The following is a 20,624-nucleotide window of genomic DNA, read 5'->3' on the forward strand; positions in this document are numbered from 1 at the left end:
GGAAAGAACAAAGAGCATCTCCAGCTCTCCCATCACGCAGCGACTTCTTCTGCTGCGCGCACACACACAAACAGACTCACAGTTGTGTTGGAAGAATCTGCTGAGCTACTACAGACAACTTTTTAAAGACACACTCAAACAACAAGCAGCACTTTATCCGGATTTATCTCCGCTCGGGCGCTTTATGTAACAGAGCAGCAGGTCATGTGAACAAAAAGCACCTTGAACTCGTATCTTTGATTGCCTCATGTGTCCCTTGTGGCCTGTCCAGTTTGGCAGGATGGGGGGGGGGGGGGTTAACAGGTGATTTGGAGTTGCTGTGCTCAACACTATTGCTGTGACAGCTGTGTTTACACAGCGGCTGATAGACACCATTTGAGAAATATCTACATGGGTGATTTTTCTTCTTTTTTATTGCACAATGAGGCAGCATTGCACAAATCCACAGCAAGGGGGAGGGGGGGCTTGAAGTGACACACTGAGCTGCACACTCATCACTCCTAAATCATGACACAAACATACATAAGTTTAATGGATACGTCATGGCTGGATGGTAAACGACTAATCGGCTTCTCTCTGGCTTGTTCTGGAATATTTATTCTCCTCTGGGATCCATGCCTGCTGTAATATTGCAGAGTCAGCTGAAAAAGCAGGGCAGTAAACAAGAGGACAGGGTGTGTTTGAGTAGTCGGGACACGGAGGCAAAGCTTGCACATAGCTGAGGCCTACAGAGGAAAAAAAAAACACACACACAAGAAGTCTGGAAGACAACTGAGACCAAGTATCTAGCCTGACACCAGCATGATAAGACCTGCTGGAGAGGATAAAGCCCCACAATGCAGCTTGTTTACCAAGAGGCCCTTTACACACACCCCTAAACCTACTATAAAGGTGTCCAAGTGAACGCAACACAGCTTAAAGTTCAACACATTTTTTAAAAACCCACTCCCATCAACTTGTAAAGCTGTAATATTTTAAAGAAGACCTCTAAAACTGATGAAACATGTCCCAAACCGCAGTGCGCCTGAGCTCCTCGCAGCTCTGCAGGCATTGCCACGTTTCTCCTCATTCACTACCAAGCTCGTCTGTGTGTGTGTGTGTGCGCGCGTTGCGTGCACATGTTTGTGTGAGAAAGTCTATGACTTTTGCTTACTTTTGCACTGCAGGTCCACCATGGCCTGGTACCACTCGTCCTGGTCCGCCTCGTTCTCCGCGGCGACGGCGAAACTCTCCGCCCGGGTGTAGAGCACGATCATGTGCTTGTTCTTGGAGTCGGCCCGCTTGTTGATGTTGAAGCAGGTCTCCAGCGCCACGACTTTCTTCGGGACGGGGGCCTTGCCGCGGTATTTCTTCTCGCTCTCGTAGTACTCCAGGCGGGCCGGACCGTGCTCCGAGGCGGCGCGGAGCACGAAGTAGCGCCGGTGCATGGACTTCTGCTTGCGGAGGTAGCCGCTCTTCCGCACGTCCTCGTTGCTCTGGTGCTCGCCCGCTGGGCTCTCCATGGCGTCCGAGTATCTCCACGAAAATAAACGCGACTTGCTTTTATTTGTCTTCGCTTTCCAGCAAGTTTAGCGTGGTGACTCAAACATCCCCCCGGGTCCGCTGCCCCCCTCTGTCCCACACTAACGCAGGCATGTGAGAGGAGAGGCAGAGGTGGTTCGGGCTGCTGCTGCAAAGTCCCGGAGCTTCAACCTGGGCTTGTTTATGGCAGCAGTTATCGCTTGTTTTCGGCTCTTTTAAGTGGGGTGTTTTCTCTCATGCAGACGTACCAGCGCAAGTTTTCCAAGCAGACACGGACGAGCACATGCGGCGCGGGGCTCCCCCTCCTCTCAGCAACTACCGCCACTACTAGTAGTAGTGTTTCCCAGCGCTGTCTGAGTGGCTTAATCCCATTTACTGCACATCACAGTGAACGGAGCCCACGCCGCTGCTCTCAGTCTTTCAGTCTGTCCCCCCACCCCTGCTCAGCTCGGCTCGGCTCGGCACGGCACGGCTCTGCTGTGGCTGTGGCGCGGAGCGGAGCAGCTACCGTTGGGGGGGACAGTCACTCACCGCTGTACTAGTACTCAGGGTACGTTCAGGGTCTTCACCACAGCTCCGACAACAGAGCTTCCGACCACGGAGCGTCTTCTTGATGTAGCAAGAAATAAACCTGAACAATTAAAGCAAACCATATAAACTGACCTACAACTCAAACTCAGAAATGGTTAAATATCAACACCTGCTAAGCCAAGACAAGTTGAGTTATTGTGCTAAAATTCAGGTATATTAAAAGTTTTGATTGCTTTTATAACCAATAACACCCGTAGCACACTGAGTATTTATATGTATACATACTATAAGAAACCAAAATATGAAAGAGAAGTTAAACGTACATGTGAATGAAGGCTCTAAATCAAATGATCTGCATCAGCCAAGAATTAACATGCAGATTAAGTTAGATTTGGTCTGGTCACTTTCCCCCAGTGACACTGTAAGTTTGGGCCATTGCATCATTATAAGAGTAGAGGTGAAATGTCCCTTTCACTGCTGAAGAGCTTTGATGATCAATATACCTTTTGGGAAATATTGGATATTGGCAAAAAAATAAATAATACAATCTGACATCCCTAATAAAGACAATGTAAACATCACATTTAATTACAACGCTATCCTGCTTTATTTGTTGCTTTACCCAGTCAAGAAGGAAGAAGATAACCACACCTTATGTGTTTGTAAACTATTGAATAAAGTGATAGTAAATGTTTTTTTTTATCAAAATAGTTTGAAGATCTGGGCTATTACCTGTGAAAACAGAAGGCGCTCTAACTAACTCCCCTAACATACGTCACAATTTTTATTACTGGTTGAGAGAACTGGATGGCAAATCAGTACACATCTGATCAGTGTCACTTTATTTTAATGAAGCAGCTTCTGTCAGCAGTTAAATAACACCTGTTCACAGGATGACTTTAACTGTCTGACAAGCTTATGTTTTCTTACAAAGATTGCAAATGATCACATGATATGTAGTGAAAATTATACACGATGAACGTGGAGCATCATTATGGGGGGGTGATGATCTCAGGTCAGCTTCCCGCCTTGCCCTTTTAGTCATCGAGGTATAACCTCTGTGATAATTCATCTCCACTGAATATTTTTTCTTTTACAAGAGAACCCAACAGCACAAAGTCATCTGAACAAAAATAAAAACTGGATTCATCACTCTGAACAGAATCTACAAATACATCTGTTTACTAATTTAAAGTATAATTGTAATTCAGTGTCAGTATTGTGGCTTTTTCCACCTCATTACTCACTTTCTTTCATTTATTCATCTTTTATCTGCGTGTCCCTCTCCATCACCTTAAGGCTTTCTATTGCACTCGTTGCAGTTTCCAACTACAACAATTTCCCACAGCACGTGAAGGCAGCAGCTCTTCCACACTGTGTGTGGGGAGTAAGATTTCAGTCTTGGCGCTTCCACGAGTTCACCCTGTTCTATTTATTGTGAAAATCCCCCTCTGCTTCGAATTGAAATGTGAATATATTGACACATTTTTTCTGCTGCACCCTGTGGATTTATGACCACCTCTTTCAAAGATGAACGCTGCAGGAATTTGTCTGACAGTGATTAAAATTAAGGGAATTTATAAACTCTGGGAATTAAACCATTCGTATCCTGACCCTGGATTCCTACTAGAAGGATGTAGCAGCAGATTAAGTTGCTATAACCGGAAAGATTAGGTATTTTTAGACGTTAGACTGTCTGTAAGCAGTGTGTTTTTTATTTACCTCGCCTTTCAAATTGAAAAGCAACTAAAACAGATTCACTTCCACACTACAATAAATATTTCAGAAATGCTCTATTCTAGTCTTTCAGTTGGCTCTAAAGGGGTTTCTGTCTTCGTGCTGTATGCTTATGCAGTATGCATGTTGTTATGCAATATGCATCCAAAAGTAACCTTGAACACGAGGGCAGAGAAAACTGGCTGCCACGCGCCCTCTGCTGTTTAAAAAGCCCATTTCAGCCCAGTGAAACACAGTTTGTGATGGTTTGACTCTATGGGGCACCAAATGTAAAAAATTACTTCATGAGTAAAAGCTTATAAATTTTGAATATCCATCTATCTTTTAGCACATTTTCCTACATTTAAAATGTAAATTGACCTTAAATAACACTGTAAACATACTTGTAAACAAGTAGAGCTCAAATATAAAACATCTAAATGTTACATCTAAATCTAAATGTTAAATATAGATTTAAATGCTAAATCTTATATCTAAATCTACACGAATGAAAATATGCTGATTGACTCCACCCCTTCTCGTGCTCTTAACCAATACACACACAGACGAGCGCATAGTCCCGCCCATAACAGTTGATTGGACGAGAGATGAAACCCATCGGCCCTGATTGGCTTTAGGCAGGTTTGTGGGCGGGGCCAATAATGCATATTTTCGAAACGTTAAGATTTGCACCCGATTTCAAATCGGAAAAAGATTTTGATTTAGATATAACATTTAGAATTAGATATGATATTTAGATTTACATGTGACATTTAAATGTAGATATAATATTCGATACAACATTTAGATGTTTATCTGCACTTTTGGCTTTTAATTGAATTAATGATTATTTTTACGTTTTAAAGATTTTATTTGCCTTCTTGTGATTTTATGTAGCTGTAAAGCTCTTTGAATTGCCTTGTGTATGAATTGTGCTCTACAAACTTGCCTTGCCCAGATGTACGCTTATTCATTTGACCTCTTTAAACCTTTAATTTTCATCTGAAATGTGAGGAAAATGTGCTAAATATGTGGAAATTTAGATAAATATTAAAACTTTGTAAGCTATAACTTCTTATATGAGTCGGCAAATGTGAATGAAAATGACAAAAAAAAGAGACTATCTTAAGAAGCAACAAGTTGATTTTATGAACATGAATACTTGTAAATACAAAGACGTTAATACATGAATCTCTTCTCTCTTTTTCTTTTTTTTTGGCAAAATAAGGGAGATCAACCAGACCTCCAGGTCAACCAAAAAAAAAAAAAGGAAAAAAAATATACAAATAAAACAGAGTGAAAGCATTTTGGTCCGGTACATGAAGCAATGAAGATTTTATACAGATTTTACTTAAGTTTTTCTGAAATTTGCTTTACATTCAGTAGCATCTCCTTTTAGCCCTCTAAGCGCATGCAGCCTGAGAATGGGAACGTAGATCATTCTTCAGGGGAAACCTGACGAAAAGGAACAAACAAAAACAAAACAAATGCAAACATGTTTCACGCACGCACACACACTACAGAGACAAGTCCGTCTTCTCTTGAGACGCTAATTCACATGCATCAGGAGGTTGTTAAGGCTGTTAAAACGATTTGTAAAGACTCATGATGCGGGTCAAAGTCCCAGCTGGCCTGTCGACCACTCAGACTCGACGGTATTAAAGCAGAGGACGGGTTTTTTTACCGGTGGGTTGTTTTTTTCGTGTGTGAGTGTCTTTTTGCACTTGTAAGCAGGAGATGAAAGCACAGCAGCAGCAGCATGAGTGTGTAATAATAATATATGTGTGCATTTCTGGGTAAAATTAAAGAGGCGTTGCTTACTCGTGACTCTCACCGAGCCCTGAGGTGGCATCTACTGGCACACAAACATCTTTTGACGTACAGTAGGTACAAACATGGCAGGCCGACACTCTCATACGTACAGTTTCATAATTACATTCACACGTTTTTTTTCTTTTCCCCTCCATAAACACGTAAACACAGACACGAAGGGGAGAGTAGGAGGGAGGGAGGACAGTCCGACCCTCCCTGATAGGGTGAAAATACTCCAGAGGCTTTGAAATGGCAGCAACTCCTCGAGTTCACTTCTCCCTCGGTTCCCAGAGAAGTAAGGAGGGGAGGGGTCAGATGAAAGGATTTCTCGACGTCCCCCGACTGGGGTAAACATTCCCCTGTAAGACAAGAGTGGCAGGGTGAGAAATAGCTCCCTGACTGCAGCTCCTTAAGCTCACAGACAACCTGCGAAAAAACACCAACTAGTTGCCCCTTTTATCCCGCCTGAAGTGCACGTATTCGCCGGGCGGTGAAGCGAACACTCACCGTAAACGGGTTCACAGACATGGACCGAGGAACTTTGGACTGAGATTCAGAGGCAGGGAAGGAGGCAAAACCTGGACGCATAAAACATGACAGGAAAAACACAAACATGGTCAGTGGTGTGGGGACAGCGCTGAAACAAGAAACCGCAGCAGCAGCAGCAGCAGCAGCAGCAGCAGCAGCAGCAGCAGCAGCTCCATACTCGGTGTGTCCGCGGGTATTTGTGGATGCTGGTGGTCGCTGCTGAAAGAACGAAGCATGTGCAGAGGGATGATGAATCTCAGCTCGATGTCACAGAGGCAGCCAAAGCTTTGACTCAAGGTTTGGGGGCAAAAACCCTCCGTTTTAAAGTCACGCCATGACACACTCATAAGGTTTAGCGGCAACAGTTTACAGGACAATTGCTGAAATGAAGAGATTACTGTTGGAATGTGTGGCACTGAGACAATGTGCACTGAGAATCAGTCAATCAAGATCATCCATTACTTTGTAGACTGCTCAGAAATCAGCATTTACGGTGAGTTCTATGTGAAGATTGAGGGTCTTTTCTCCCACAGCCCAAAGGCTAACTGTTGGTTCAAAATGTGCCTCTGGTCTCAGCATGAAGCAGGTGTGGTGAACAGATGAATAGTTCAGAGCGCCTGAGGACATCATGCAAATACACTGAGTAAAGTCAAAGCTCTAATAATGCAAAAGAAGCAAAGGACCCCTTGGTTATTAGGACAAATGCTGTAGAGCCAGTATGGGGTTTCTAAAGTCTCATGTTAATGAGTTCAAACAGAAGGCCGCTTCATTTGTCAGCCCAGGAAATGGAGGGAAATTTCACATCCACAAAGATCTAAATTACAAAAAAGAAGAGATATTGGAGAGATTCGATTATATCTTTCTTTCTTTCTCTTCCGGTGCCACATTACAGCTGAGAGTGGAGCTTTGCCACTATGTCAAGCTCACAGTTATGCTGTATTTTGGGATTTTCTTTATGTTAATGCGAGGAAAAACTAAGTTTTCTAAATCAGATTTTAGTTAGTTCAACTAATCTGTTGAACAATGTTACCATTAAGAGGCGGTTTTATGGTCTTATCCCTGAATTAGACCAGCAGCTGATACGTTTTCATTGTTGATAAAATCATCTCCACCACAACTTGATTGGTGTGTAAGAATGGGAATTTTTAAATTTAGGGCAAACTACAGTCCAAAGGTTCATTTTAGAGCCCTGAAATATCAATTATGGGAAAGAAATCAATGCAAGTAACAGTAACATGCAGAGAATGCATTGTTTTAAACTCTCTTTATTGAACAATTGGACTACAAACACTCTGCAGCACATAAGATGTGACAAATAAGACTTAAAACAAATCTCACCGTTGGCTTCTTGATTGGTGGCTGACTCATGAGGAAATGCATTCTGGGTGGCTGGCGCTGGGAAGGAGGCGGACGGAGGAAAAATTGAGGTGGGCGAAGTGACAAACGCACTGGAATCACCTGGAGAAAAGAACCACCCACGTTCAGCCAAATCAGACAGCGGCCGTAAGTCCATGAAGAAAACAGCTGAGTTCAACTGAAGGGGAAACGGTCGAGAGCTGCCCTCCTCTTTGTTTCTGTGCTGATGCAGAGAGGAGGCTGCAATGAGCTCTGTGACCTGTCAGAAGCGTCACTTTCCACTGACTGTTTCTCGTCAGATTATGTTTAGATTCAGATTAGAAATCTTGTTTCTTCATATTGTAGATCAGTCGTCACAAATGCCTTAATTTCCTTTCCACATATTTCCATTTTAGGTCATTTCACATGTGGAGAAACTCTTCACTTTCATTCATAGCTCATATTGTCTCTTTGAGCGTGACATTATGTATTCATTCCTGACTAAAACGACAATAACTGTACTTCATCTATAACTGTCTCTTCAAGTCCTTCTAAAGATGACATAAAGAAGCTACAGAAACAGTAGTTTTCTGACATCTTTAAAAAGTGGCAGGAAGTATCAGAGTTTCATGCCTGAGAGTCCCCGGATATGAAGCTTACCTCCTGAGGAGCTGCTGAAGGGGTTACTGGGGGAGAGGGCAACAGGCTGCTGGGAAGCCGAGCTGGAGCTTGAGCTGGAGCTGAATGGGTTGGGGAAATCTGAGACACAGGGAGGCGGGGGGGTGGTAGGAGACAGGAGATAATTCACAGTGTGTTGGGTGAACAGGGTACATTCCTGACTATTCAAACCCACTCTGAATCTCAGTCTAATTAGGGGTGTTGGACAACTTAAGATGAAGGGACTGAATGTAAATGCAGGGGGAATCAATGTGGTTCGTGCTCTGTACTTACTTGCAAAAGTTTGAGAGCCAGAGACAGTATCGACGCCAGGGGAGCTGGGGAGAAGTGGAAAAATGGAAGATCGGTCAGGATTTGACCTTTAAAAAGGGCTCAGGAATTTCGTAGGAAATTTAAAAACCTGTCAGGTTAAAGAAAAGCTCATTCGACAAGATGTTTTTCTCTTCCTACCTGGCAGGAGTGGAACTGGACGAGAGCCTGCTGCCGAAGATGGCGCTGTACTGCGGAGGGCCACTAGGTGGAGCTGCAAACAAGCATTTTAAAACGCATACAAAAACACCATTGCATGCCATAACCTATGGCCCGTAATTAGCCCTAATTCAAGAGATCAAATACTGCTTTCGCCTTGTAATACGAGCAAAAAGAGGTCAAACTGTTAATCCCTGACGTGCATGTCATCAGAGAAGACAGAAATTAACTGAATAAAACATCATTTCTGTGTTTAGCCACGAGATGAATCAAAGACATTCCGGGCAGAAAATCAATAACCTTCTCTCTGAGCCAGGCAGGGGAGGCTGTTATGAAGCTGGAAAACAACAGGGCTTCTTGTTGAGGGCTTCTCATATGCATTGTGTGCATTAAACCAGCCGCCTTGGTATTTAGAGAAATAGAGCCGATCATTTTAAAACAAACCAACAAGGTCCTTTGAATCAGACTGTGCGTGATCTGGTGCAAACACAATGAGCATAATTCAGCTGCTGCAAGCCTTGGCATTTGGAGTACGGACGTTATGCAACCTAACTGAGCTGGCCGTGACAATCTGGATCACACGCACTCTCAAACTCCCCCTCTGCCTCCACTAGCTATCTGCTGAAGGAAGTTATCAGGTCCTCTTTAAAGTCAAAGAATGTAAAAACTACCCTGCGTACCTTGCAATTGATATAGTTAAAGATAACATTCATTCTAGGTCAGCAGACACACTTAAGGGCCTGGGAAATTATTAATTAAGGGGAAAAAGACAAATCAAAGCTCTGTTTTATAGTTTTGTTTTTATTTTTGTTGTGTTTTTGTTAGTTTAGGGCATAGAGAACGTATGAGTGATACTACTAAGAGCAAATAGAGTTGCCTCTACATACAGTAGCTGTGTGATGAAGCTAATGGGGCAAAAGATGTCGTGCTTGATTAACTGTTCTTAGTTATGTTCCACACGGCTCCAACTCTCTACAAATCAGCAAAAAGATACGAGTAAAATCTGTTGTGATCACAAACATTTCATACCCGCAACTGTTGACGTGTCAGAAAAGACGCTATCCAGCTGCGACACAGCGGCGTATTTGTCCCGGCTGCTGGAGCTGCTGAGCGGCGGAGTCGTCTGGTTGACGCCGACGGGCTGCTGCTGCTGCGGCTGGGACAGAGACTGGGGCAGGGGCTGCGGCTGGGGATGGTTCAGACCTCCAAAGTCCACACTGAGGGACTTGGGGAAGGCTCTGAAGGGCCCCGTGGCCCCTGAGGCCGACACTGTGCGACCTGAGAGGGAGAAAACAAGCCTGAGCCCCAGAGACACAGATAAAAACAGAAGTAACGACGATGATGCTAAAATTGAGCATCTATCAAACCTGCTGTGTCAACATCCCCTTACTTTTTAGTAAATGTGCCAAATAGATTATACTTCTGACTGCTTTTCCTGAAGGATTCTTAGTCTGGACAATGATCTAGTGAATCATACTCATAACAAACGTAATCCATAGTTCTTTTTGTATTTCCACAACACAGTAAGTCGTTACGCTGAAACACATTGTTCAACATTTACATGCTTTGAACACAGCAGTTTATTAAACACTCCCTTCAGTGTTCATTTATCTGTGCTTTTGATCACCTCAGAGGCAACAAGCCGACTCCATCTACTGAGGAAGACTATGGCTGAAAGCCTTAAAACAGCTTTAAGAAACAATTCAACTGATTCAAATCATAAAAATAAAAAAAAGGTCATTTATCGTGTTGACTTCAGATCAGTGAACTAATAAATACAGAAATAATAGAAGGAATATTATTCAAGCTTACATGTATAATAAGGTTTAGACAACATAAAAAATAGTACAGTGACCCTGAGGAGCAAAACACAATGTTTCACAGAACGTAAGCTATTGTTTTTTGCTTATATATAAAAATATGTATTTTTTCTTGCTGTGCTTTGTCCAATGTTGTTGCGTTCTGCCCTCAGGGCCACCGCACTCACACTAGCAAACAGAAGCAAATGATCTCACTCTATGATAACATTTACATGCTTATCAGTGGCAGGATTAGCTGGGCGTGTGGTAAATGCAGCACAAACTATTATTGTCTTTAAGCATTTAAAAAAAAATTGAACCGACAAGTTCTTAAATTCAAACAAAGGCAGGATATCAGCATCGCTGCATGTAGCAAGCAAACATTAGCCACAGAACATGCTGGTATCAGTCAGCGAGCTGTTTGCATGGGGACAGAATGAAAATCTATCTTCTTCTCTCAGCTGAGGAGTCGGAGACAGAGACCAGACCTGACCTGATTCAGATAAACTGCTGATATAAAGCATACAGGAGTCAGGCTGCGTGTTTCTGGGGGTATGAGGTCATGTATTTAATGTGTCTGTGGAGCTTCAGCCCGAGATATCTCTGTGAGCATTCCTGAACTTCCAAGAATACTTGTTTGGGATGTTAATGTTAATGTGGGATTACAGCTGTGCCCTACATAGTTTTAAAGTGCTTCAACACCAGCGTCGTGCGAAATATCAGCAGCCCTCTGCTGACGGGGGCAGCAGCAGCTATGGCCTAAAAATAAACCTACTTTAAACTTGTACGTTTCCCTCTGCAGGAACCACAGTATGTGTGTGAGTCTCCTTGAGTCTCGCAGCTCTCACATATAGGCTTTGAAGTGGGAAATCTGACTGATGGAGAAAAATACTGACCCCAATTGCAGTATGTGACACTGACTAGTGGTGATTCTGATGGCTGAGAGTGTGAAGCATCAAACTGCTCCACAATAAATTCACATACATGTGAGGCACAGTCAGAGCCAGCTGACCCACAGATAGGCCATCTATTATAAATGATACAGCATGGAAGAGCTTATTGATTTCAGCCATTCAGCACACATTCAAAAGCATCAAGTCTTACCTAAAGTGAAGTGGTTTTTGAAAGAGCTACTGGCTACGAGGTTGGAGAAGAGAGGAGTCACATACGATAGACACAAACAGAAAAGAGAGGAAAGCGTCACCGATTTCATAGGAAACTGTACTCGTTGTGGCATCTACCGCCAGCTGAGCAGTCTGCTCACTTTTGTAGCTCAGGAAAAGCAAGCCAGATTGGCAATATGATGACATGAAGGCATTTTTAACAAGTGTGGTACTATTAGAAAAACACAAGCTACAAATGCACCTCTCTGCTTTGCATTTTTTAAGGAGGAGGGAAAACAAAGTGCACCTGAAGGCCGTGGAAGGGCAGGGAATGAGGGGGCATGGCTCTGACCTCCCATGGTTGATGACAGGGAACCTGGGCGCTGTCTCTCTATTCCACACAGGGTGGGATCTGTATCGCAGAGAAGAAGAAAAAGAAGAAGAGGTAAGAATCACGCAGAAAAAATCAAAGTCCTTCCATAAAGATGAAGCACGGACCTTTCATAGGGGGGTCTCTAAAGCTTTGGGAGCGCGATGGCCGAGCGGTGAAAGCGTCTGTACGCATGTCGGCAGGCGAGATGACAGGCGCTCGATCCCATGATGGCAGCTGGGACTGAGACTAGAGGACAAGACATGGAGGGGTTAGAGCAAGATGCAGATGGGAAGTAGAAAAAGACAAATGAAGTGATTCTCTTTCATAATTTCTCAATAATTCATAAGCAGAGGCTTTGATGTCAAGACTACCTGGCCCTCTGACAGTCTCTGGGCTGTAGTATGGAGATGAATTCAGGTAGTTTCTTTACCTTCCTTTTTCTTTTTTTTCTAAAGCACACTTTGAATAACTTACCTCATTTCCTCTTTTTCTAATATTTTCTCACTTCTCTTACATAATCTTCACCCCCTTTGTGAACAACAAGGAAACATGTAGCCTCTCACCAGTGGCCTTGCAGATCTGGCATTAGGAGGTAAATTATGGGGCAGGCCCTGGCTTGATAAAGGACCATGGGAAGGGGGCCCAGCTTGGACCCCTGGACTCCAGGGACCCTCCACATCCCTCCGGTTTTTACTTTTGGAAAAATGCCTGCAAAACAAAAACATAAAGTGAATCTGTGTCACCAAGTGGCTTAAAAAACACTACTAAGGCTTGACATTTAGTTATCTAATTACAAAACACCCTGAGAACATTTTCAGGGCTTGAAACAAAACTCAAAACAATTTTCAATCTTCAGCACAAAAGCACCTAGTAGGCATTAGCTACTGTACGTTTTCTGAGTAGGCATCTTCATTTCAAACAACGAGAGTCTAATTCTGGAACAAAGCAAATAAGCTGCTGTTTGGATCCAATGTTGCTCTCTTTCAGTGATTCACCTCTTAGAAAATTAATCAAAAACTATTTATACTTTGCTCAGCTATCGTATGAATGTTCTCATTTTACAAGCAAAACTGACTTTATGCTAACAGGTCAGTTTAGCTGTACAGATACACAGTTATGCCATGCTGCAAGCTAAATGCTAATCCCAGCAAGCTAACATGCTACCAATAATATTTAGGATAATAATGGTAAGAACAACACACTTAATTTGTGTAGCATTTAGTAATACCTTTCAGATGAAACAATGACTAACATAGCGAACATTATGTTACTTAATGTCATTTTCACAGTCATATTTAGGCATGTTAGCATGCTAATGGTTGCTAATTAGCAAGCTTGAGGCTGAAGGAAATGTCTTAACAGAGGTGCAAGAGAGAAACCTTTGAGTTTTCTGTAATTCTACATAAATTTAGCCTAAAACATTGTATAAGCCCTAATTGTTACAACTGGGAATATAGACATGGAATATGGACATATTGTGTCCAAATGGACCATTTTTTGACCTTCATTAGGAGTGGTGAGTAAGGTGTATAATAGTCTGCAAGTATTACATTAGGAGATCAAGAAGAAACTGCATTCCAGCAAAATAACAATTTCCAATATGGTGGTGAGAGTATCATGGTTTGGATCTGTTTTGGTGCATCTGGTTCTGGTTCTTGCCATCATTGAGGTAATAGAATTCTGATTTATACCAGAGAAAAGTGGTTCATGCAACAACAAAACACATAGAACAATACAAACAGTCAATAAACAAATCCTCAATAGATAAATCACCAAGAGAAAAGTCATTAATTTATTTAATTAGGTTTTCTGTTATTTTCTTGCTGCTTTATTTTTGCTTCCTGCTCCGAAACTGATCATTTGTTGCTTCTCTTCAAATATCACAATACATTCGAAATTTGGAGTTTTGAATAGTTCGTAATAAAATCACCAGTTGCAAAAATAGCAACAAGATGGACATCATTCTCTCATTTTCTGAACCAAGCACTTAGCAGATATGGAAGATTAATCAGAAAATTATAAAAATAATCCTCTGTTGCAGCCCTATTCCCCTCCGAGCCCCTGACTCTGGTTACATCAGCATGTCGTGAGAAATAGGGCTGAATTCTCACCATTTTTTCTTCTCATATTTATCCTGGAGAAACTCTTTGAACTTCTGAGAGTCCTTCATGTCAGGGCAGCCATCAGCCTTCGGGTCAAACACACACAGCCAAGTCCTTCTCCCAACCTGAACACACACATAATGCTGGTAAACACTTTGAAACCAAACAGCTTGGACTCAGATGAGCAGTAACGTATAAGTATAAAACAACCACAGTCTCTATTTTTGTTTGACATCTGGAGTTGGAGAATCTCTCTAAGCACAAAGAGAGTTTCTCATCAGTGGTGCAAAACTCACAGTGGCAAATATTACTGACTGTGAGTCATGACTGGCCGGATCGCTCTTTAGAAGAGGATGAGTAGGGAAATCTGGACGCTATACACCTCTACTTCACCGCACATTATACTTGACTCCGACGCACACAGATACACACATCCAGGTCATCAAATCGATAATAAAAACCAGTGAGCACTCATCCCGATAGCCTGAAACACTTCACCGATCATCTGTATGGTCTCAGCTCTGGAACGAGTGCAGCCTACACCAGCAGTTCCCAAACTGGGTGCTGAGGAGTTTTATTCCCACCAATTTTATCGGACAATCTTATCTAAATTCAACCATGTTAAAAAAATAAAAAATAATAACAATTATAAATAAATTAAATGGATTTTCAAGGTGCATCAATAAACAATGGGTGTCAAAATTGGCCCGTTAAAACACTAAAGATGAGATGTAGCTAAGATTGGAGATTTGACAGCGGAACCTTGATGGTTGTCATGACAACCTGACTGTAGCTCAAGAGATTTGGTTTAGAGGGCGATACCAACATTTGATGACCACATATCTCATAGATGAAACCACATCAAAAATGTATTAATATAATATCATTATTATTGAGTAAAATGCTACTTTAAAAAAGTAAGTATGTGGCATTTTTCTAGAAAACATATTTCCAGGTATATTGGAGTAGGAATTAGCGAAAGTAAATATAATTCAGAGATGTAAGGACTTCAGGAAGATGCAGGGATTTTTCAGTAGTAAAAATATGGATTAGTTTTCTTTTCACAAATGACATTAAGAAACGTTTTGATCTGCTACTGTTTGAGTTTGGGCTTAAATAAGCACAGATTAGTTCATGTTATACGTGAAAAAACACCCTGGTTTACAAAAGTTTGTGAATCAATGTCCCGCACACATCCACAAAGGAAACGGATGATGGTTTATGTTGGATAGAAAATACTGCTTCTTTTTGTCTCTGAAACAACACAAGCTCAGCAGCAACATTTTTCCCCAAAAAAGGCCGACCACAGAGCCCGGCCTGACCGGTGAACTCGAGGAACGTTTCGTACGCTGTGTCATAACCAGAGAGAGAGCTTTAAATCAGAACTTGGACCAGATAAAAAACAAAAACACAAGATGAAACTCTTTGAAAAGTCAGGTACATCAGCCCTGATGTGGAACGTCACTCACCTCGTTGCCATGGTTTTGGAGGAATTCCACTTCCTGTTGGGAGAAAGTTGTCATGGAGATAGACTTGACCCTGTGGGGAGGGTTGAGGCCTCTCCTGGGACACAGAGTAGAGGTGGAATGAGCTAAATAAGCAAGCAAAGTGTGAAGACTGTGAGCCCACATGTCCAGGACAGTAGGGGGGAGAAGAGCAGGTGGGAGGGGGAGTATCTGACACGTGACTGTGAATTTAAGGGGCAGATCTGTTGTGGAAAAGGTGCCACACACACCCTGGTGAAAGAAAAACATACGTTTTCAGTTACTAGAGCCTTCTATTTTTTCCATGCTGGGGACACAAAGTGGGACACTGCTGTGCAAGATTGCGCAAGAACTCACTACAGTGCTGAACCCGTCTTCCTGAGGAGTGCTGGGACTAGGCTGAACATGCAGAACAAATTGTGACAGCGCACACACACACACGCCCACACTGGAGAGGAGCCTGGAGAGACAGAGTATCAAACCTGCACCATGACGAAATGAAACGTAACTCAGAGCTGGAAAATGACCAACTAGCGGTCTGTCGTTTATGAAGCTGTTGGAAGACACGCAGACAGAAGGAGAGACAGAGGCAGACTGCGTAAATTAATGTGCGCACACATCCTGGACAGCTGCAACGCACCGACACCCCCTGTTAACGAGTAGAAAATGAAATAACACACTGTACATTTGTGTGAGGGCGGTGCACGGTGCGATCTCAGGCCTGGTACTTTTACTCTGCTGCTCTGTCAGTATCTGTTAGTCCTCACAGTGATGCTAAATGTGCAGTAATGAAACCCTGCGGCGGGTTTCTACTCACAGCATTCCGGAGCAGGACGTGCAGACGAAGCTGCCCACCGTGATGTCGGTGTAAGTCACCCCGGGCTGGTTGCACTCGAAGCAGTGTTTGTTTACTCCGGACTGGGCCAGCTCCCGGACCTTGCGGGCGCAGATCTCCTGGTTGTCCCGGTGCTTTCGGTTCGACATTTTTTTCCTGAGCAGACAGGCTCGGACAAACCCCAGTAACACCTCCGCTGTCCTCCTCCCGGATCCCCTCCGTTTACTACACGGAGCACCTCACGCCCGCATTATGGAAACGCTTTTATGCGGCTTCACCCCCGATGCAAGGCTGCACAGAGGAGAGGCGCGTCAAGTCGGACAGAGAAAAGGCGCAGATACGCCGGAAATACTACAGCTTTATTTCAGAATAAACTCAAAAACAGGTGGTGCCTCAGATCTGCCAGGTTCTCACTTTTGGGTTGCCTGTTCCTTTAAAAATGTGTTCCAATACAAGCACCGGTTACCTCATCAAACCTTTATGTAGGTCAAGGTGTTTTCCGGTTATTTTGTGGGTCCAGTGATTCAGCTATTTTCAAATTATTTTGCCACAAAAAGAATAAAAATCACTGTAGAAATTAGGGGGATATTTTCAAACATTGCAGCCAAATCCAAATTTCCTTTAAACTCAAAACAGGCATTGGGAGTAGCTCAAAGCAGCTTTTCACTGCGTCACACTGAGCAGTTTACCCAGACAACATGAGAGGGAATATTTCATGTTTTTGCAAACTTTCGGGACCTTTCATCATAACTATATTGTCTGATTTTCTCATATGAAACAGACCTGTTCAAACCGCAGTGTGATGTAATCACATTACAACATCCAGAAAGAGTTTGCTGCAGCAACATCCTTTAAAAAACATGTTTAAAATTTCATTTGTATGCACAGTGCATGTGTGAATGTTACCAATGTTGGTCAAACTGTATTTAGCACCACATTAAGTACCAGCTTTCAACATAGTGATTACTTTGTGGTTACCTCATTGATTATCAAACCTCAGAGTCATCCAGTCTGGGGCTGTCACATTATTGAATTTTAGTAACCAATTATTAATCATGCAAATACGTGCAATTCATGATTTAACAGTCACTGTTCATATTATACTAAAAGCCTTGTAAGAATGAAATATTCCTACTTATGTTATTGTGAAAATATAAAATATATTAGTTAGTTTTGACCCAGCTGTTTTCAAACACGTGAACGAAGATGTATGACAGTAATCGTGGTTATCTCCTTATGATTTAATTATTGATTGTGAGCAGGCCGAACCATGCCTACTGTAGAACAGCACTTGAGCTACTGGACTGCAAAGAGAGAAACAAAAGGACATTTGGAGGAGAGACATGTGGCCTGCGGTCGGAGATGCACAAAGGATGTTGTGGTTTAACTGTAGGCAGCACGTAGAGTCTAGTTTTAATACTTTGATATTCCACTAGACAGATGAGCAAGTTGACTCGATACATATCTAAAAGTAAATGTTGTGACTGAAGAAAGTGATTATGTTCCCCTGCCCTGATTTATCCAGACTTGTGTAAATCAGTTTAAGACTTTATTCAAAGTAGATGCAGGATACTGTAACAGTCCAGTGATGGTCACATATGTTCTTGAAATACTTTATGAGTATGTTTTTCGGTGGTTTTGTTTTGTTTTTTTTTCCCCCGACAGTTCAGCCCTTTACTTTAAAAACCTACCGGATGTTATATGGTATATTCTGTCTTACTGGTATTTGGAGAGGCGCTTGGGGGATCTCCTGTCAAAGACAAACAAGAACCTGTCGAGTAGCCAAGTTCTACTTTGCAGAACAACCCTTTATGTCTTCTGTTGAACAGACTGTGTCCCCGGCGACTGCTTCTGCTGCGCTCCATGTGTGCGCCATTTACGCACACGCCCCCGTTTTGTTGGCGGAGCGCTGAACTGGAAGGTCCTGCGCGCTTTGCAGAGTGGACAGGCTGATTCACAGATAACCCCTGCAGAAATAAAAGAATTGATGAAGAAGTTAGCATTCTATATAACCCAAAGAGCACAGTTTATGTCAGGAATTCAAAAACCGGTTTTGTTATGATCATCAAAACAATTTTTTAGAAGACCTTGGTGACTGGCAGAATTTCAAATATGACAAATATAAAGAACCTCTTTTGCTTCAGAGGCTACTTCTTGTTTGTTTCGGTTTGTTGAAGAAACTTAGCAACAACAGACACAACTACGCCCTTTCCGTGACGTCTGAGAAAAGATGTGAGAATCTAACTTAACAGAAATCCTCCCATTGTCACTGTACCTTAGACTGCCAAAGGGTTGCAGGACAAGATCCTCTGCAACAAGAACCAACACGGTGCAAGAAAAAGATAGTAAGATGAGATAGTAAGACCCTACGTGCCTGCAACTGCTGTCCCCGACCAGCAGGGGGAGCCATACTATTCGATAGATAGATAGATAGATAGATAGATAGATAGATAGATAGATAGATAGATAGATAGATAGATAGATAGATAGATAGATAGATAGATAGATAGATAGATAGATAGATAGATAGATAGATAGATAGATAGATAGATAGATAGATAGATAGATAGATAGATAGATAGATAGATAGATAGATAGATAGATAGATAGATAGACAGAATTTCTCCACACTGGTTCACACATTCAAGGTTCTTTACTTTTATATATGTGTTCCATACATCTAAACCTTTACTATACAAATCTATGTTTAACTCTACTGCATTAGTATATTGGTTGAAAGGGGTTTTTCATACCTTTCTTGTGAAAATAGTATTTTTCTAACTTGTTTCCAAAGTGTTCCTTCGCTGGCTGACAAACAGCATAAAGAATTTAAAAAACTTGGATCAGTTTTAAGATAGACAAAAACAGCACAAAGCCACATATTTGATGATTTTACAGAAAGTGAAGCTACAGATTAATCTACCCAAAAGTGTATGAGGTAGTTCAATTAAACATGCATGAAACATAAACCATAATATATAGTTGTAGAGGAATGCAGAATCACTGCCTTAATTCAGGATATTTGAATGATTTTGACATGAGTACTGTGCTTTAGTTGAGCTTTTCACTGTTGGCTGTTACGCTGGAACCTCTGGGGCTGGAAAGTGAGTGAACACTAGAGGGTTGGCTTCAAAAGTGAGTCAATCATCTTGGACCCCGTCACTACCTGATGGGATTAGCGAGTTTTGGCAGAACTGGAGGCTGCAGTTTCAGGACCCTAATTTATCGCAATAGGTATGAATTAGCAAACTGAGATAATGACACCCCACCCTGTATTTTCACCCTAACCCTGACCATATTGGCACGTTAACAACATAATACAAAATACCAAAAGATTAAAACGCATACAAATGTGTGACTACAGCCTCTGGTACTTCAGAAACCCCAGATTGCCTGAGGGAGTAGCCTCCCGCTGTGACCTGTGGGATGGTGGAGTTGGACCATCCAAAGTCAACACCAACCAATTTCACAACAGAAAGGACAACAGGCCAAAGAAGATAAATAACAAAGAGGCACAGGTGAAAAGCACAGACAGCAATCTTCACTATGTTAGCACTTAGTTTCACTCCATCACAAAGCAAATCTTTGTCCAACAACAGCCTCAACACAACTGAAGGCATCCTGGCGTTCAGACTGTTCCACATATTTATGAGACTGCCTCCAACAAGTCTTTGTTCAGCCTTCATCCCAGCCCCAGAACCCTAACCATTCAAACATGGATGTGGGAGGAGTTGAACCATCCAACAGCAGGTGACAGTCAGACATATATGACCTGATGAAAGAAATGCAGGACCAGATAAAAGTGACACTATAGCGAGTCATCACTTCCCTAATCTGTAGAGCTATGAAACGTAGATTTGGCACCCGGACGCTGTTAATCTAATCTTAAAATCAACAGCAAAGTACTTTATTTTAACCAATTTTCTTGCAGTTTAGAGAAACTGAACATTAAAGTGATCACTACTTTGGAATTAAATCCACTACCTCTGTGTGCAGGTCTAATATTCTTACTGGATAACCGTGTCTCTCATTCAACAGGCCAAAGAGCACATTTAACTCACCATCTCACGGCATTATCACGGACATCCACCTTGATTTGACCATTCATGACATTTTATAGTCACTTTTTTCTTCTCCTGGCAGCCATGGGCTTCCACTTTATTCATTAACAGTTGGAAACTTGTTTCAACTAAAACATAACAGAGCAGGTTACCAGACAAGAATACACACCCAGTGTCTGTGTGCGTAAAGCTCACGGTTCAGTGAAACAACAACAGGAGAAATGAACGGGGGGAGAAGTTGATGTCCGATATTATGGGATTACTACCAATCAGTAATG

The 20,624-nt window shown here is 42.3% G+C and overlaps 2 protein-coding genes across 5 annotated transcripts in view; both read right to left on the reverse strand.

Annotated features, from left to right (window-relative positions):
• Nucleotides 1-2,020, reverse strand: part of LOC140282143 (insulin receptor substrate 1-B) — a 43,641-nt gene extending 41,621 nt beyond the window's left edge. For both annotated transcript variants that reach the window (XM_072376726.1, XM_072376725.1), the window contains exon 1: nt 1,154-2,020. In XM_072376726.1, the coding sequence (XP_072232827.1) occupies nt 1,154-1,502 (349 nt within the window). In that variant the 5' untranslated portion in view covers nt 1,503-2,020. The remainder of the gene's footprint in view (nt 1-1,153) is intronic.
• A 2,873-nt stretch (nt 2,021-4,893) lies between these two features.
• On the reverse strand, nt 4,894-16,613 carry agfg2 (ArfGAP with FG repeats 2). 3 transcript variants are annotated; one of them, XM_072376488.1, is made up of 14 exons: nt 16,268-16,613; nt 15,436-15,529; nt 13,976-14,091; nt 12,428-12,572; nt 11,990-12,110; nt 11,799-11,903; nt 11,493-11,525; nt 9,619-9,867; nt 8,572-8,644; nt 8,395-8,438; nt 8,104-8,202; nt 7,447-7,566; nt 6,088-6,158; nt 4,894-5,939 (listed from the first exon to the last, which is right to left on the reverse strand). In XM_072376488.1, the coding sequence occupies exons 1-14, from the start codon at nt 16,432-16,434 to the stop codon at nt 5,892-5,894; spliced, it is 1,485 nt and encodes a 494-aa protein (XP_072232589.1). In that variant the 5' UTR covers nt 16,435-16,613; the 3' UTR covers nt 4,894-5,891. The 3 variants fall into 3 exon arrangements, with proteins under 3 accessions (XP_072232589.1, XP_072232588.1, XP_072232590.1); XM_072376487.1 differs by having other exon boundaries at nt 11,754-11,903; XM_072376489.1 differs by lacking the exon at nt 11,493-11,525 and having other exon boundaries at nt 16,268-16,612.
• Nucleotides 16,614-20,624: the final 4,011 nt, after the last annotated feature.

The sequence above is a fragment of the Leuresthes tenuis genome, unplaced genomic scaffold (genome assembly GCF_036924035.1).
Source record: "Leuresthes tenuis unplaced genomic scaffold, fLeuTen1.0.hap1 SCAF_22, whole genome shotgun sequence".
NCBI classification, from domain to species: Eukaryota; Metazoa; Chordata; class Actinopteri; order Atheriniformes; family Atherinopsidae; genus Leuresthes; species Leuresthes tenuis.

Coding starts and splice junctions, on each gene's coding strand:
- agfg2 (XM_072376487.1), bottom strand. CDS start 16,434: ATGTCGAACCGAAAGCACCGGGACAACCAGGAGATCTGCGCCCGCAAG. Junction 9,868..11,492: donor CAAAAACCACTTCACTTTAG/GTAAGACTTGAT, acceptor TCTCCCTCTCAG/GTCGCACAGTGTCGGCCTCA. Junction 8,645..9,618: donor TGACACGTCAACAGTTGCGG/GTATGAAATGTT, acceptor GCTTGTTTGCAG/CTCCACCTAGTGGCCCTCCG.